This window comes from Calonectris borealis, chromosome 9, assembly GCF_964195595.1.
Source record: "Calonectris borealis chromosome 9, bCalBor7.hap1.2, whole genome shotgun sequence".
Classification (NCBI taxonomy): Eukaryota; Metazoa; Chordata; class Aves; order Procellariiformes; family Procellariidae; genus Calonectris; species Calonectris borealis.
Genome location: NC_134320.1, coordinates 30,096,294 through 30,113,658, shown reverse-complemented (window position 1 = coordinate 30,113,658; position 17,365 = coordinate 30,096,294). Strand labels below are relative to the sequence as shown.

At 37.9% G+C, this 17,365-nt stretch overlaps 1 protein-coding gene across 10 annotated transcripts in view; it reads left to right on the top strand.

The window, feature by feature from the left end:
* Nucleotides 1-16,842, top strand: part of RNF13 (ring finger protein 13) — a 47,784-nt gene extending 30,942 nt beyond the window's left edge. For 6 of the 10 annotated variants that reach the window (XR_012674750.1, XR_012674743.1, XR_012674746.1 and 3 more), the window contains 3 exons: nucleotides 9,720-9,800; nucleotides 11,593-14,859; nucleotides 14,964-16,842. Coding sequence is in view for 1 of the 10 variants with exons in the window: in XM_075157581.1 (XP_075013682.1) it covers nucleotides 9,720-9,800; nucleotides 11,593-11,957 (446 nt within the window). In the remaining 9 variants the exon portion in view is untranslated. Of the gene's footprint in view, nucleotides 1-9,719; nucleotides 9,801-11,592; nucleotides 14,860-14,963 lie in introns of those variants that run through there. The other 4 variants (XR_012674747.1, XR_012674749.1, XR_012674748.1 and 1 more) reach the window with 4 other exon arrangements.
* Nucleotides 16,843-17,365: the final 523 nt, after the last annotated feature.

Below are 17,365 nucleotides of genomic sequence, written 5' to 3'. Positions count from 1 at the left end.
GGAATTTTTTACTGATTTCAGTAGGCTTTAGATCACGCACTTAGCATTTCTGTAATGAGTAGAGTGCCATAACAAAAGATGTGGCATTGACTATCTTTGCAAAGTCCTAATCAACAGGCCTCACCTTTGAATAATTCCACAGAAGGCAACGTATGCTACATCAAAATCCGTTTTCTACACGGAAAGAGTTTTGGGGCAGTTGTTGTGTTGTGGTTCCATAGAAAATGGATTATGTTTTGATCATACAAAAATCAGTGGGAGTTGATATCTTTTGTATGATGTCTTTATATCAAAAGTGAACACAGCGAGAAAGACAAATCCATTTAATGTGCCTGTAATGTGATCATTAGCAAATTTGAATATTCTGAAGAATAATAGCTTAGAGAAAATGTAGAATTTGTTTTCAGAAATATATAATACTATTTCCAAGCTAGCTTAACTTTACACTGAAATGGAATCTATGCCAAGACTGTAAAGATTCTTGGATCTTAACTGCAATGAAATTACAATGTAACCTCTCACTCCTGTAGAAAAGAAATATCATAAATTTAGTGAAGATAGAATGTGAAAGAGAGATGTGAGGGCGTATTATTAAGGAATTAAAAATGAACAAAGCAATTTTTTTCTACATTGAGTGTCGAAAGTTAGGATCCTAAATGAGTGGTTAGATACCTGATAAAGAATCCAGAATTTGGGAGTTGCTGCATCCACAAGACTTCTAAAAATGGAGCTGTTCGGTTAGGTGTTTAAATGTGAAAGAAGAGCTTGACTTTAGACAGTCAGCTTTGAAATGCTTTATGTACACACGGAAAAAAGCCCCAACATGTGACAAATAATAAGCTGTAAGAGTATGTGTCATTTTAAGCAAATACATATATTTAAGTATCATGTGTATTGAATTTTTGTGTACGTATCTCTATATGCAGATTGATACATATGATTGAGCAATAGTGGGAAATAGATGTATCTCAATGCCTTTTAAAAATCTGCTCCAGAGTAAGTGCAGTTCTGCAGTTTACTATGTATTCCTAAATTGATCCCCCCCCCCCCAAATGGGATTATAACTGATCTAATTACTGTTCATTACTGACTCATCTGCTTGATTGCACAGTACAGTTACAGTCTAACAGAGAAAACAAATCAAGAGGCCTACCAAAGTCTTGGCAGTTTTATTTTTGCCTTTTTCATTGTTCACAAGTACACATATATGTGGATGGGTAATTCTGTGTTTCTGAAAATGTATTTTTTTAATTTGTGTGTGCCAAGTAGTTAGAAGATAATTTTGCTTACTGAAGACTTCTCACACAGAGTTTATTTAAGCAAGATACATTATTTTTCAGCAGTTTCCATACTTCCTTTTTCTTCCTGATTTTTGGTGGTTCTGAGCCAGCTTCTAACATACAGTAATGGGTATTTGAGAAAAAGATGTCTGCAAAATGTCCGTTTTAAAAATTAAATCTTCTGTTCTTTGGGGGGCATGTAGTCATGGAGGTGAAACTAACTTGGAGACTAGTCAAGGAGGCTCCAGGATTCGCAGTGAAATCTTACAGGTCTCAGTGCTGAGGAGGGCTGGCGTTTCTGGTCCTGGCTGCTGCATGGGGTTGCCTCCTTTCCCCAAGCCACAATGAGAGCAAGAATCTGGGTAATAGTGTTAGTTAATTTGTGTGGTGGTCTGTTGGAGAAGTGTAGCAGATGGACTGCAGTTGATGGATCCAGTGGGTGCAGGTGAAGCAGCTGGGCTGAGGGCTTGTTGCAAATCACTGTGCAATGAAAGATGGGGCTGTGAAGTTGGGTAAGGTAGGCTGGGATACATGGCCTTGACAAGAGTGAGAGAAGCATCTTTGTTGCAGTTAGCCAATATGCTGTCAGATAGATCTGTGGCCTCCACATTTGAGAACTTCAGCATCGGCCTTGTTGAGAAAACTTTATCTGTATTTAACTAGCCTAGAAATGGATGTGATGCTTTACCACTTTACCACTGCGTCATTTTTTTCTGAATGCGCTGTTCCTTTGCCAGGGGATGCCTTAGTGAGATAAGCCTACTCAAGAATAGTGTGCTATCATTTTTCAGGACTTTCTTATACATGTTGAATGACTAGTGGGGGGGAAAAACAGCGGTATTATTTGGATGTTTGGTTTTTTTTCTCTGGGACATGATGCCCTTGACAGGACTGACTGATGATCAACATTCATTTCTGTGTTGAACATGATAATAATATGCTAATTATAACTGATCCATAAACATAGTTTGACTAATAGAAACAATGGAGAGAAGGAATGTCATAGCAAAAGAGGAAGTCACTTTTTAAAAAAGCTATAGCTGAAATACTTCACTGTGTTACATTAGACAAAAACTCGTACTTCAGTGATGTAGATTTGGCAGTGATGCACTCCATTTAGTTTCTCTGACTTTTCCTATCTGCCCATGAAGTTTTTTTTTTTTCTCTCTCCTGCTTTTGCTTTATCTTCTCCAGTTGTTGTATAGTAACTATCAGGAAAACTATGTTTATGAGTGGTTCTCATGTCCACTGTGCTTATTTTTTGAAATGCCAAATTACAGCAGTATTATTTTCCAGTGGTGGTCATCAGCTTTGCCTATGTGTTGAATAATACATATTAATAAAAATAACATGAACCACATTTCACAGACTTTTTGTGCCACCACAGAAGCCCTTGGAATTTGTCTTTTGGGAAACATGAGAATTTGGTTTGAATCATGGATTTCTGTAATTTGGAGAATAGACCAATGAACTGGGTGGTCCTGAGTTGCAACTTCTACTCTGATTTACTGCGTGCCAAGATAAAATAATTATAATCTCTGTCCGCCTTCTTTTCCACCCTTACAAAGTAGGATTGAGGCTATTTACTACTTTGCAGTGCTCTTGCAGAAATTGAATACTTGATAGCGCAGTGCAACATTAATACTATGATTTTTTTTCATTAATCTTCCTTTTATTGCTTTTCTTTTAAAAAAAAAATCTGTAATGAAAGCAATGTAATTCATGCATATGTACTAATCTCCTAATTTACCTTTGCTGATAGAGAAGCACATTGCAGATGTGCTCCTTCACTTATCTCTGCAGTCTTGCCTCCCTTCCTTTTTCCCTGTCAAACCACTAGCTTTAGCAAACCTGTAATTTAAACAAGTTGCTGTGTCTTCGTTAATTGTACCATACTGCTGGCTGGCTGGTTTATTTAGTGTTATCTATAATAATGCAGAAGTCAGGTAGTAGGTAACACGAGACCTTACTGCATTAGAGATCAGTCTATTATTGCCTAGGTGTGAATAGTTTTTATCATCTATCTTACACCCTTAAAGAGAAATCCTTTTAATGATGTGAAGAACTTGCCTTCTAAGAGTATCTTATGTGCCTTGGTTTCATATCTGCTATATAATTGAGTAGTATTTAAAATATTTTGTTGTTTTTACACCTTTGGAAGGGAGGAAGGTTAGAAGTTTTTGTTCTGTTTTTTCCTTATAAAGTGGAAGTGTTAGGCACAGGCGAAAGATAGATTCAGTAGAAATTCTGTCATGGCTATCATAAAATATGAGAAATCAAGTGTAACCAATATTTTGGTAAAATGAGAGGGCTCATTTTGCATTCCTTTGCTTATTTGGGGAGTTCCAGTTGCACAGGGAATGTAAGAGCAAGCCTTATGAATGAGGCAAGAAAAGAATTGTATGCAAGTAGGCTTCCCTTAGCACCTTCCAAATATATACCTAGTACCACAATGGATAGCCCTTCATATGCTATATGTTCCTTCTATTTTAATCTCTAATGTATTTTAATCTCTAAGTTTCAATTTTGTGTGTAGTACTTTTGACATATTGAAGTCCTTAAAAAAAAAAAATCATCTTAGCAGAACAGCAACACATGACAGTCATGATCCCGTGTAAGATCCTATTCCATATTTTCCACCCTGTAAAAGAGAGATTCTAGATAAACATCACCAGGTGTTGTATGTATTTTTAAAAAAATTGACAGCACCTTTAGAAAAGCCCAGAATAGAACTATTTCCGTGAACATGCTTTATACTGAAAATTTTTAAGTCTACAGAATGTTAGTTGCTATAGACTTCAAAGAATTGTGTGCATAACAATATGGGATTCTATAGTAGAATAATTCTCTGAACTACAAAAATCAATCCTGTGTGTTTTTGATTTTTTACATCATAGTCAATGGTATTTCGACATTGGAATGATGCAAAAGGCACTTGCTAATAAAGCAGCTAAACATGAATTCAGATAAATTAAACAGCCTGATTGTTAATGAGTTGGCTCGGTTCTTAGCTCACTTTTGTTAACATCTGAAAAAGAAGGCTTGGAGAAATCCTGAATTAACGCAGAGGAGTACTTGCCTTCTATTCTGGTAATGTGGAATATAAACCATGTCCTTACTTAAAAGCTGAAGCTACAGTTCCTTCTGTATGAATGTATGAATGCTATTAGGCTACTATTGTAATTCTTCAGTTTGTTTTTAATGATTTTTTTTTTAAAAGTATTTAAAGATGTATTTAAAAGTATTTTTAAAAAGTATTTAAAGTATTTTAAAAAAGTATTTAAAGTATTTAAAGATGATCAAGACTAATCATGTGAGTTAAAGATTGTTCACAGACTAAATGGGAAAAGCTGTTACACTGCACTTATTTGACTGACAGTTTTCTGCATTTTGGAATTAAAAATGCTTAAGATTTTTTTTATTTTTCTCGGCAAAGTATATTGTTACACAGTTAATGAAAAATCCTGGTCAAGTTGCTTTTTAGAACTTTAAGTCTTGAATTTTTAATATTTGTGCTTTATTTATTAATTATCTTATTCTGAACACATAAACAGAAAAGTAGTACATCTTTGCCTCTTTTCTGTCACTGAACAACTTCATTTTGCTGATTCTCTTTCCCCGAAAAGAGTTTCATCTAATACTCGAAATTTGAGCTGACAATAGCTATTAATCTATTGTGCCTCTACCTCACTGATGAGTCACCGGTGTTATTTCTGTTAGCTTTTTGCAGCTTCCTTGGAAAGCTCAGCTCCTTTGTTGCTGGTGCACAGCTCTTTAATTTTCCTACTGTGATGTACTTATTCTTCTTACAGATACTAAACAGATATAGAACAACCTTGCTGAGTTGCATATGAAAAATAATTTTTTCTTTGAAAACTGACTCTCAGTACCTAATGTAGCTAATTTTGCCATCTGTAGAAAAGCATTGGGTTTAGCAGCATGGTACGAAAACAAATTTTGAGCTGAGTTTCCAGAAATTCTCTCCTGCCATGTAATTTCATTACAGTAAAGGGAAAGCTCTGTACTGTTTGAGCTTTTGTGTTGAAAGGACATTTCTTCTGAGTAATGCAAAATCTGCTTCCTTCATTTGCAGGCTTCTTGATGACGTAGGGTAAGCTCATGACCCGAAAGTGGGCCTACTGTAGCTACACATTATCGAATCTGCCCCATTATTTCCACCTTTTCCCCAAAACAACACTTTGACAACTTGTGTATTATATCAAGTCTTTTGAACAAGCTTGGAGCATGAACTATGGCTCTGATTTGTCCCCAGTTGATCTCAGTCTCATGTATGTAATCTGGACAGTGCTTTGGGAAGTAATATGGAAATTGTCATGAAAAAAAAAATCTAAATTTGTGCTAAACAGTGTTGTGTCACAGATTACCATGTGTGATATGTGTATGTTGAAAGATGAACTAAGTATGTAAGAGATTCTTGTTGTGGCTATTAACTCTAGCCCTAGCACATGTCAGTCTTATGCACTTAAATCTGACATCTCCAATATCAAACTTCAGAGTGATGTGCAGCAGATAGTCCAGAAAAGACTTGACAGAAGTTTACTGGGAGAGGGTAAAGGTGACACTGTGGGGAACAGGAGTAGAGAATTGAGTTGTGAGGGTGACTGATGAGGTAACACTGGTGGGATGGAGGGGCTCGGGTTAGGTGGAATTTGAAAGGAACCGGAAGAGGTTGGAAGGAGATGGGGAGAGCTGCCCTGAGGGGCACTGGGAACAACATACGCCGTCTCAACCCTTCTTTCTTTTACCTTGAGGTGACAAGATCCCAGGAGCCTCATTTCTCTTACAAGGGTCTCTGCCTTGCTGTATGCCTTTTCCCATTTGTATTTTGGTATATGAGAGAGTGAACCTTCTCTGCACATACTCTTTCTGATGGGATCTACATCTTTCTTCCCTAGCTCCTCTGCTATATGGTAAAACTCAGGATCTTAGCTAGCCCTGAAGATGGTGAAAATGTAAACTGCTGAGCACTGGGAAATTAAGAAGCAGCTGTGAAGACGGTACAGATTGGGAACAGGCAGACTTAGTGAGCTAGGGCTGCTATTACGAATACTTAGCCAAAATATGCAGAGAGAGTGACATAGTGACATAATCTTTTTTTCCAGCACTATCACTGGTCCCTTTCCTTATCACAAAGTGTATAACCAGGATGCAGGCACCCTAGCACCACATGTTGAGCAGATGACTGCCCTTATGATAGGATGTACAAATACACATTGGATCATTTGACCCTGTAACTGTCCAGTCCCTCAGCCAAACGTGTTAGTCAAGTGATAGAAAAGCTTGCAGTTTAGTCTGCTGGCACATGTCCTTCTAGCTGTGTGAGAGGGAGGACTTAACAGGGAGAGAGGCGGGCTGGGCCAGACTAACTTTTTTCTGGTACCCTGTAGTTTGGGCATCTAAAGAACGCTTCATGGTCAGCAGAGTGAGCAGCCCTAGCAAGCAGCTGCTTGTGAAGAGACGATGCAGTACTGGACAGTGTTAAGACAGTAAGGTTCAGTTGCCTAAAAAAAGTGCTAATGGCATAATAGGAAAAGTACTATCTGGAAATAGTTTGTAGCAGCATTGGATGTGTCTAAGTTGCAAGAGGCGCATGAAAGAAGAGCTAACCAACTTTTGCAGATACAGTGGCTTTGTGTACATGGCCAGAACTTTTCCAGCCTTGACAGAGCTGAGCAGATACCCAACCCAGCTCATGTCAAAGCAAGGGATCCAAACAGTGACAGGGACCCTTTCACTGCTTAAGTCCCTCTCAGGGCTTGATGAGGTAAGTATTCACAAGACATATAATGAAATACAACTCTTTACAAAATGAAATGTAGCTACCTCTTTATTTTAAAAGATGTACTTTGCACTACTCACCTTTAATAATATAGCCTAGTAATTGGCAGTCTTAGTCAGAAATTGGGGGATCTAGGTTCAGTTCCCTCCATTGTCTTCTAGGATTAAGATGTCCATTTCCATCTCCTTCCAGATGCTGTTCTCTTAGGAACTTCCTGTGTCACATATCTAAAGCCTTGACCTAGAACTAGGTTTGGGGAAGGGGGGAGGTTTGGCCCTTTACCATGATTACCTTCTGATGGTCCTGAAAGACTAGTTCAGAATATCACTGCTCCAATGGTCAAGTTTTCTTTTCACTTCCAACCTAATGATTCCTGGTCAGATGGTAGCTCTTTTTTCTTACCTGCCCCCCCCCGCCAGCTTCTCTCTTTTCTCTGTCCATGGTATTGCTTCTCTGTGTTGTTTACAGAGAAAGCTGAATACCCTTTCAGCCTTCAGACTGTTAGATTAAAATTATCAGGCTTTTTTTTTTTCCCCTTGCATGATAGTTTCTCTGTGATCATAATATTCTTTCTTTGTTTCTGTTTGAATTAATCTTTCGAGGATACGGGTGGCCACATTAGAGACTCCTGAACAGTACTTACTGCTTCTGGGAAGACTACTCTTGATGCTTCCTACTGTTGCATTTTTCTTTTTCCCAGTTGTATCACATTAGGAACACTGTAGTGATCAACCAGTACACTCTGTTTCTTCTCAATTTTTTATAACTGGTGAAATCTCAGCTAAAAATTCCCAAGGATGTAATCCCTAAATGGATGCACTTCCATGTTATAGTACTGAATTTCATTCATGTACCATTATTCCAGATTTACAGATTTTTCTGTGCTATCTCGGTTACCCCCTTGATGATGCCTATTTAATTGTCTCATATATGTATAATTGATATACTCCTTGTTTTTGTATCAATATTGTTCCAAAGCAATCTTGTAAAAACAACAGTACCGATAACTCTCCTCCAGCCTAATGAACTTCTTCCAACACCACCAGTAGCAACTTCCATTTATTCAGCTCCCTCTACTAATCCTTGCTAATCTTACTGACTAGGAGCAATCATTTCTCACACAGAACTTTACTGAAAGTTATACCTAAGTCCACATAGATAAGATGTGCTTTATTTCTTACTTCTAGAAATCAGTTTGCAAAGGCATTGTCTACCTTTACTATGACCATGCTGTATTTGATCCTGTTTTCTGTTTATTTACATAGTTTATCCTTCATTAAGTGCCCTAATTTATATTATGGGCCACTCTGGAAAGGGCACTCTCCTCCCCTTCTGTTGAGCATGTATATACTTCACAGAAGAGAATCCTAGATTCAGGGGGGCAAGGAAGGCACCAAAAGGTTCAAGACTTTCTGTCCTTGCCTGGAGAGAGAGATGTTTTTGAATCCATATGTGTTCAGGGAGATGCTTTAAATTTAAGAAACATAGCATGGATTTGTATTTGTTCTGCTTTCTACTCTTTCGTCTTTTGCCAACATCTCTACGCTGTTCTCTTCACCAGTTTCTCCACCCCTTTGCCAACAAAAATACCTGCTGTATAACCGTGAAAAGCATTATATATGTATGACACTGAGAGATCTGCAAGCAATGTTGTTATTCAGGATATTGTGCCACCTTTGAAGAATTAAGCTAAAGAGCAAGAGCCTTCAACTATCTTGAGAAACACACATGCACACACATTGTCAATGTACATTTGTGGAGTAAGTTCTGCTGAATTTCCTGAGGTTTTCTAGCTCCAGTAGTTGTACCAGATGTTGGTAAGGCTGAAGGCTGTTGGACTTAAGTTTCTGAAGCTAAGGAAACAAAGATGGAATAAGAATAAGGCCAGCACTAGTAAGGCCATATCTGGAGTACTGTGTCCAGTTCTGGGCTTCCCAGTACAGGAGAGACTGGGAAGGACCACAAGGACATAAGCTGCTGGTGTAACTGCAAACTTTAGAGGGCCAGTGTCTTCCAGGAAACTGGAAAGAACCATTTGGATTGATGAAAGGACCATGTTGTAAAGCCCTTGATAAAAATGAAACAGGAATAAATTGACTTCTAAAAAGTGTTTATATTTTGGTCATATAATGTATCTCAACAGTATACATAATGTCAGTACTGTCAGTAATGTATATCTTATTTGTGAGGTTTTGAATTACAAAATAATGTAAGCTTTCTCCTGTGACTAGATTACCATTCTTGATGATTATTCTGCTTTTTTACCCAGTTGTCATTGTTGCTATTTTTCTGCCTAAGTTTTCTCAATAACTTATTAATACCTGTATAGTAAAGTGAATCCTATATTTTAATCCTTTTATCTTTTAATAAGAATGATACAATATTATAGAGATAGCACTTCACACAGTTTAAAACCTTTTTATTAACCTGAAGGGAAAGTGAATGAGCTATAGTCCTAATAAGGAAAGAAATATAGCAGTCAACTATATAGCTTCAAAGAACCTGTCCCTTGCATGGACAGGGAAGAGTAATAGTTTCTTCAACCTGTGAAACTAATGAAGAGAACCTGTATGCATGTGTTTGAAAAGGTCTGTTGCAAATCTTTTAAAGTTAAACTGATTCTCAATTATGTGCTCCAGGAGATGAATACGATGTATGTGCCATTTGTCTGGATGAATATGAGGATGGAGACAAACTCAGAATCCTTCCATGTTCTCATGGTAAGCAGCTGTATTTTAGGTTTGGTATTTGTATTAAAACAGGTCTCTCAAACACCATGTCTAAAACCCACAGTGAATATGTTTATTGATTGATTTATAAAATTTATTTTTGCTAATATACAGGAGTGTATATACAAATTGGGAAAAGAGCAAACTTTTTTTTCTCTTTTTAAAAGCAAGAAGGCTAGTATTCCCACTTTGCATTTTTTCTTTGGATGTACACATGAAAGAAAATCTGGGCTTGACACTGTCCCCTAAATGTCTGTTTTTAATAGGGAAACACATTCCAGTTACTTTTTACAATTAAAAAACCAGGCTTTCACTTTCTCCAAGACAGTTAAACCACAAAACATAATTCAGCTATTGGTGACAGAGATATGGATGAAGGGATATAGTCTGCCCCGTAGCCTGAAGCCATATAGACCACTGCCTTGACTCACTTGGAAGTCAGTGTTGTCAGTGCAAAACTTAATGGAATATTTTTACTGTGACAAGTTGTGCACTGTCTGAACAGTCTTTCTCAAATACAGCCCACTGCAAAAGGTATATCTAGCAGTCACGTATATATCTATCCATAAGCCAAGACTGCTTTTAAGTGCATGCAAGTACAAGAAGCATTTTAAGAGCTTATATCTAGAAATCTGGAAGAAGCCTGGGCCCAAGAGCGTCTCTAAATTTGAACATTTTTTTGATAAAAGCTGTGTAAAATCTATCACGAAAGATAGGATTCATCCTTCCTAGCTTGGGACCCTCTCTCTACCTACCAGTCCGTTACCTATATTACAGCTATTTTGGCTGGGTGCAGTTTTACCCAGCTTTTTCTCATTAAATTCCTGCTCTGACCAGGCACTGCAACAGCAAATACCACATCACTAAGAGATTTTAAAAAATCGGAACTGATGTTACGGCCGTACATCCACAGTGAACACAGCAGATGACAGGCTGAGCTTTGTAGATCCTCAGTCATAAAAAACAATTTCAAAACAGGCTGATAAACAAAGACTTCTCAGAAGAGAAAGAACAGATCCATAGCATCTATCCCAGCTAGGGACTGCAAAATTAACTAAATCTGATCACCAGTATCAAAGATTACTGACAAATTAAAACAAAAACAACCAAAACAACAACTACAAAAAAAACCCAAACAACCCAACACCAACAAAACTGTCAGTTCTCGTGGAGAACATGCTGCTAACGTGCTTGAACAGGTACTAAACACAGTGTGCTTGCCCTTGTAAATACTTAGCTCTTTGCCAGATAGAAGTCTCTGTTAATAAGCAGCGCTAAGTTTTTAATACCATAAGACACTTTCAAACACCTTTTTTTTAAACAAGCCAGTATAGTTGCAGTGCCAACTGTAGACCTAATTTAAAATCCACAAAATCATGCGGTAATTTTATTTAATAACAAGGTGCTTCGATACATGTTGTTGGAGGTTAGAGGCATTATGAGGATAATGATGGTAGGCATGTCTGCTGCAAAGTGGGTATAATTCCTCAAGAAGCTTTTAAAGTTTATTTTGTCAAACGTGGCCCATTGCAGGACTGCTCTCAGATTCATTCAGTAGAGGAAGTAGGTATTTATTGCATATATCCATACGGCCGAGATCCTAATCTATTAGGTGTTTTGTACATAAGGATAGACAGTCTACATGCCAACAGACTGGTGACTAAAATTCTCTGTATGAATTAAATTCTAAAATCCTGCTGTGTTACTAAACAAATACAATTTTGCAGGTTTCCTTGTCCTTTTCACTTAGATAATGATGTACTTGTATTTTGTTTTCTAACAGCGTATCACTGCAAGTGTGTGGACCCATGGCTGACAAAAACAAAAAAAACATGTCCTGTATGTAAGCAGAAAGTGGTCCCTTCTCAGGGGGACTCTGACTCTGAAACAGACAGTAGTCAAGAAGAGAATGAAGTATCTGAAAATACTCCTTTGCTTAGACCATTAGCCTCAGTTAGTACTCAGTCATTCGGGGCTTTGTCAGAATCTCATTCCCATCAGAACATGACCGAGTCCTCAGAATACGAGGAAGATGACAATGACAATATTGATAGCAGTGATGCAGAAAACGGAATAAACGAAGAAAGTGTAGTGGTTCAACTGCAGCCCAATGATGAAAGGGAGTACAGAGTGGCAAATACTGTTTGAGACTACTAACGATGAATAGTGTATGAACAAAAGAGTTCTTAAGGCTATACTTTACAAACCTTTACGTAGGGAATATATTTTAATCTGTAATCCATTTGGTTTCTTCAATAGGAGCAGCAGTTCATGTAGTAGTGCTATGGTTAAATCATTACAGATAGATTTATTTTTGATTCAGGTATTCAGTCACGCGTTCTGTCTTCTCAAAATGAACAGTTTAACTGGACTTCACAATGCTAGTGAATAATGTTAATAGTTTATATCAATAGAAATATCACACAGACTAAATGTATCTTGTTGAAATGGGATTTATCTGGAAGTATTTTTTTTCCATTTTGTAGCTACAACTGGGTCATACTGATAGCAATATTTATTACATCTATGGTATGTGTTACCCCTTAAGCCCAACAAAAAATGTATTTGCATGTTTGTGTAGAGTTTTTCTAAAAACTGTCACCACTACTGAAAGAAAAACGTAGAACAGATCAATATTCTGTATGCTGGTGTATCAAAACAAAGCAGAAGAAATTCCACTTTTATCTCAAAGCAGTGATTCCAAATAATCCTTTGGAGTTTGCCACTAGCTGAGTTTAAGCAGTTCCATTGAGCAATTCCTAGGATAAGGAAACTTAGAATATATGTTTAGTTTTGAGCAATTCACAAGGTAAGATCCACCATAAACATATTAATTATCCCTCCTTGCTACTATGATATAGTCTGGTTTCCAGTGGTGATGTGGGAGTTGAGAGGGGAGGAAGGGGGGTGACCAAAACAGAGGTTTTGTTCCACGTAGAAAAATAATTTTAGGTAAGTATTCTATTGATCCTCAACTCATATACCTCTTACTAAAGAGCATTTTATGCTGCATTAGTCTGCTAAACTATGTACATAGAAAAATGGTTCTTTTCAAATACCTGATTTGAAAACAAGTGCTTATAACTGTTTAAGAGAACTCAGTACTTACCAGTGTATCATGAAAAAAGTAAATGCTATATAATACCTCTGTAACTATGTAGAAAGTAAAAACACACGTATAATCAAAATGCAGAGATTTTTTTTATATGGCCTTGAATAAGGAAAGCTTGAAAGAATGTTAATAAACATGTTTTCCACTTTAAATATCAAAAGGAATTTGCTGAACTTTTGCATTATTTACATTCATTGTGTACTCTTTTACATTTACTACTAACGTTAAAGTATTTTTAAAGATCCAGAACGTGCAGCTGTTAAGATTCCTTAGTAAATGTTAACCTACGTTGTGCTGTGTATCACAGTACAAAATGCTGTACTGATCAGTACGATATGCAGGAGGACTAAGTAACATAGACAAGCTTAATTTCTGTTCACTTCTAGTTTGAGGAGAAGTTTGAATCAGTCTGGGTCTGTACATGTAATTTGTACGGGGGAGAGGGAAGGAAGACCAGAGCGCTGTTAGTATTTCCTGCCCACCTGCCAGCACCTTCAGCACCGCAGTCTGTGCGCCTGTGTTCTGGAAGCCGGAAAACACCAAATCCTGGGCCGAGGCGATGACCGGTGAGGTGCTTCCGTTTGTTATTTCTGACCTGATACACAGTGCAGCTACACCCTCCTTGCTTCAACCTGGCAATGGAAATCAGTTCTCTGGGACTGGCTAAGAGCAGAGAATGTTTATTTTGCAGGATGAGGCATGGTAAAAGGATAATAACGAAAGAATGATTCATCTTCAAACCACTGCCACCAGCAATCCATGGGGTTAATGACAAACAATGTACTACTACATTTTCACCATGTAAAATTCCACTTCAGCTTGCATATGTCTAGTTAAGTCCAAATGTGAAAACGGATTTCTGAAAACTTACTAAGCTGAGAGATGTTTCTTAAAATAGGTTCCTGCTGTTCATATGTTATGTGTGCATGTGTTTATTCATAATTGTATTTCAGGCACCCCAAAACCTGAAGAGATCCAGAACCATGAACTGAAGTAAACTTTATAACATATGCTATGTGTAACTCTGGTTATAGTATTCGCTGCAATGACAAGCAGTAAAATTACACTCTTTTTATCAGTTTCTCACCTGCTATTCTCTATGCTATACAGAGAAAATGCGTGCAGCAAAGGATATTTTGTTTCCATCCCAAATATACTGTATGTTTTTTTTTTTTTTAAAATCTGTTCCATTTTCTAGATTTCCTAATGCTATTAATGTAAATTTTATTTCAGCAGGCCTTGGAGGTAAACATTGTAGTGATACTCCCCCTGCCATACCTCCTTTGTGCCACAGATACAGTTTACTTGTCAGTTGCCATTGCCAGTGAGAATGACAATGAAAATTAAAGAAGGAATAGCACTTTATTATTATAAATAATTTGGAAGGTTATCTAAGTAGAACTTGCATATTTCGTTAAAATTTGCTGGATAAATCTTGTGTCTCAAAAGGTATGGCCTGTCCAAACCCACAGGAAAAGATAAATACGGATTTTTCTTTGGGCTATGGCCAACTACCTTATCCACATGAAGTAGCACCATTTCCTCATCGTACACCATGAACAGCTGACTCCCAGGGCTTTTCGCTTACGTCAAGTCTGTTGATCTCACTTGAGTCTCTAGCTATCCTTGAGAATAGGATGTTGGTGCTTTGAAGAGGTTCATATTTGATGGCCTAGTTGAAAAAAATTTCTAATAAGTACTTGTAACTAGTGTCTGAAGTTAAAAGTATTTCACGGGACCTCTGAAGCATATCATCTCTCTGCATAAAACAGCATAGGTGTCATTGGCAGTTATCACAAAATATTACATGTATCACCAGTATAAAGAGCTCCTTACAAAACAAGCTTGCAGCAAACTTTTAATTGCATAATGAGAACACACTACTTGGAAGAGGAGCCAAAAGAGGACACGAATTAAAACTTGCCCTCAAAGGGGAAGGTAAGCTTTCATTTGTTGGGGGAGAGGGCTGGGTGGGGTGGGAAGAATCCAGTAAAAAGCAACTGGAAGAAAGTGATGGGTCTGACAAGTGTTTTTCTTGACAGGTCAGTAATCAAGGAAGGGAGAAGATTTAAATAACAAAACAAACAACTCTCCTCACACCCCCCCCCCCCGACAGTGCACGATGTTGGGAGAGTTCCAGGGCCAGTGTTTGAACAAGCAGTAATAACTGGTTTCTATATGCAAAATAATATAATGAATATTAAAAATTTGATAATGTCTAAAAATGCAATGCCATCAGCAGTTCAGAGGAGTTAGCTGTTTCTACTGAATTCTAACAGAATTCTAAATAACACGTTCATTATAAAAGTAAGACTTAGTAAATAAGGGCTGCTATAATTAAAATGTCTCTGAATTATTATGGTGCAGAAAATAAGCACACTGACAATTAATTTCATAAATGTGTTTCAGAGAAAGTAAGGGACTGATTGGAATGCCCTGGAAGTCAGCATTAAAAACTTGTAAAGCCCTGATACTCTGCACTAAATGCAGCCCTCGTCACCTTCCAGTGTCTGCCATGCAATCTAAGAGGCATAAGTAATTGGGATAAGAAGTAAACTTTCAGAAAGTGAAGCAATTCAGTCAATAGTGAATTATCTTCCTGAGTCTGAAGAGAGACTGAACAACTTGAGAACTACCCTTAAAAAAAAAAACACCCTTTGAAGCAATTCTGGCTCTTCTCTGTATTGCTCTTAGTTTGCCCATCTTTCCTACTCCTTTCTCCTCATCTATTTTTTAAAACACTAATGTAAGTTCTGTTCTAATGTCAGCTCTGTTCTTCTACCCAAGCCTTGAATAAGAACATAATGCTACAAAAGGAAAAAAAAGGGGGGGGGAGGAGAGGGTGGGGCGGGTGCTTAGCTTCCTTATGGTTGGGAACTGCTGATGTAAGAAAAGATGCAATACTTCTAAAGCATATGAGCTATTGGAGAGCCTTTTTTATAAAATGGCAGGCACTGTAAACCACCGTGAATGAGTTTGGGAGTTTGAGAGCTCTACTGGAAGTTGAAGAGCCAGCAGGTATTGACGACAGCTGCATGCAAGTGAAATTTCTAAAAACCACGGTGTTTCTCATGGACTACCAAGAGGGTAAAAAAGTAACAAACCATGAGCGCAAAAAAGACGAGAACTATACAGGTCAGGCACCTTCACTGCCACAACATATGAATCTTTTTACTGAATCCTGAGTGGTAAAATTGTGAGGGTGGTACAGCCTAATAAACTCTGTGGCAGCTGAAGTGGTTGGAACAGTACCGAATGATGTAACACGGGCTGGCGGGCGGAACCCTGCGCGGTGCAATCCTGCCCATCGCAAGAGGAGGACAATAGGTGCACAGTTCTGCATAGGACTTGAATTCAGCAGATAAAATCGGTTACTCACATGGAACTTTGTAATGTCTGAGATAAAGTGTTTCACTGTTATCTCCTCCAATAACTTTTTGCAAGGAAAAAAAATTAATGCAAATTTCTGACCTAGGTCACAACTTAGCATTCAAACTTTTAGCATAGGAAAATAACCCTTTGTATTTAAATTGTCTATTAATCTGGAAAGGGGAGTTAAATGTAAAATTTGTTGAGAGTCCAGGTTATTCAAGAAAGGTATTTTAGCATATTGGGTGCACAGACAGCATTCTGCTGTGGAAATTCAACAAAATGCATTTGAAAAAGTCATCTGAGCAACGCCTAATTCTTAGTGAGAAAAAGTATACAGGTGACATACAGACAACCCCTGCAGACACCACCTGCTCAGGAGAGGGGAATTGATCAGAAAGGAATGCTAAAATAAATACGGAATGGGATGAAAATTACTTGGTGTGCACTGCTAGTGGCTATTGCTGCGGCTGAGGTGCCATTACAGAGCACTCCAGCTATGGCCTTACTACAGAAAAGCTTCAGGGACAGACATAGACACACCCCACACCCCCCCAACCAGAAAAAAAAAATAGTCCTGCAGTTAGAACGTGAGTGTGATTTTAAATAGGGTTTAGATCAGAGCAAGACACAGATTCAACACTATCATAATTTTATGGGGGAAGTAAGAAGTTTGCATCCTCTGTACTAGTTACTACTAAATGTAAACTTGCTCATGGCTAGGGGCTTGTTCTCGTCTGTTCTAACTTTAGCACTAAGAGCTGGAAGATACAGTTCAGACACTAAGCAACTCACTTGGAGAAGATAAACACTTTGTATATAAAGGTTTTAGTTAGACTGGGATCTAGTGGCAAGCAAAGGAGCAGGTGCAACACTTACACTGAAGATTGAGATGTAGGGGAAGATAGGGAACAAAGGCATTTTAATGGAAATGCCCAAGCAGCACCTAACGAGAAATGCCTAGCCTTAGCTAAAGACTAACCTCCTACGGTTTGGGCTGTTCTTTCTCTCCCCATCCCCCAAGCTCCCATTGTTCACTACTGTGTCTCACCAGTGCCGTTTATAAGGCTCGTCG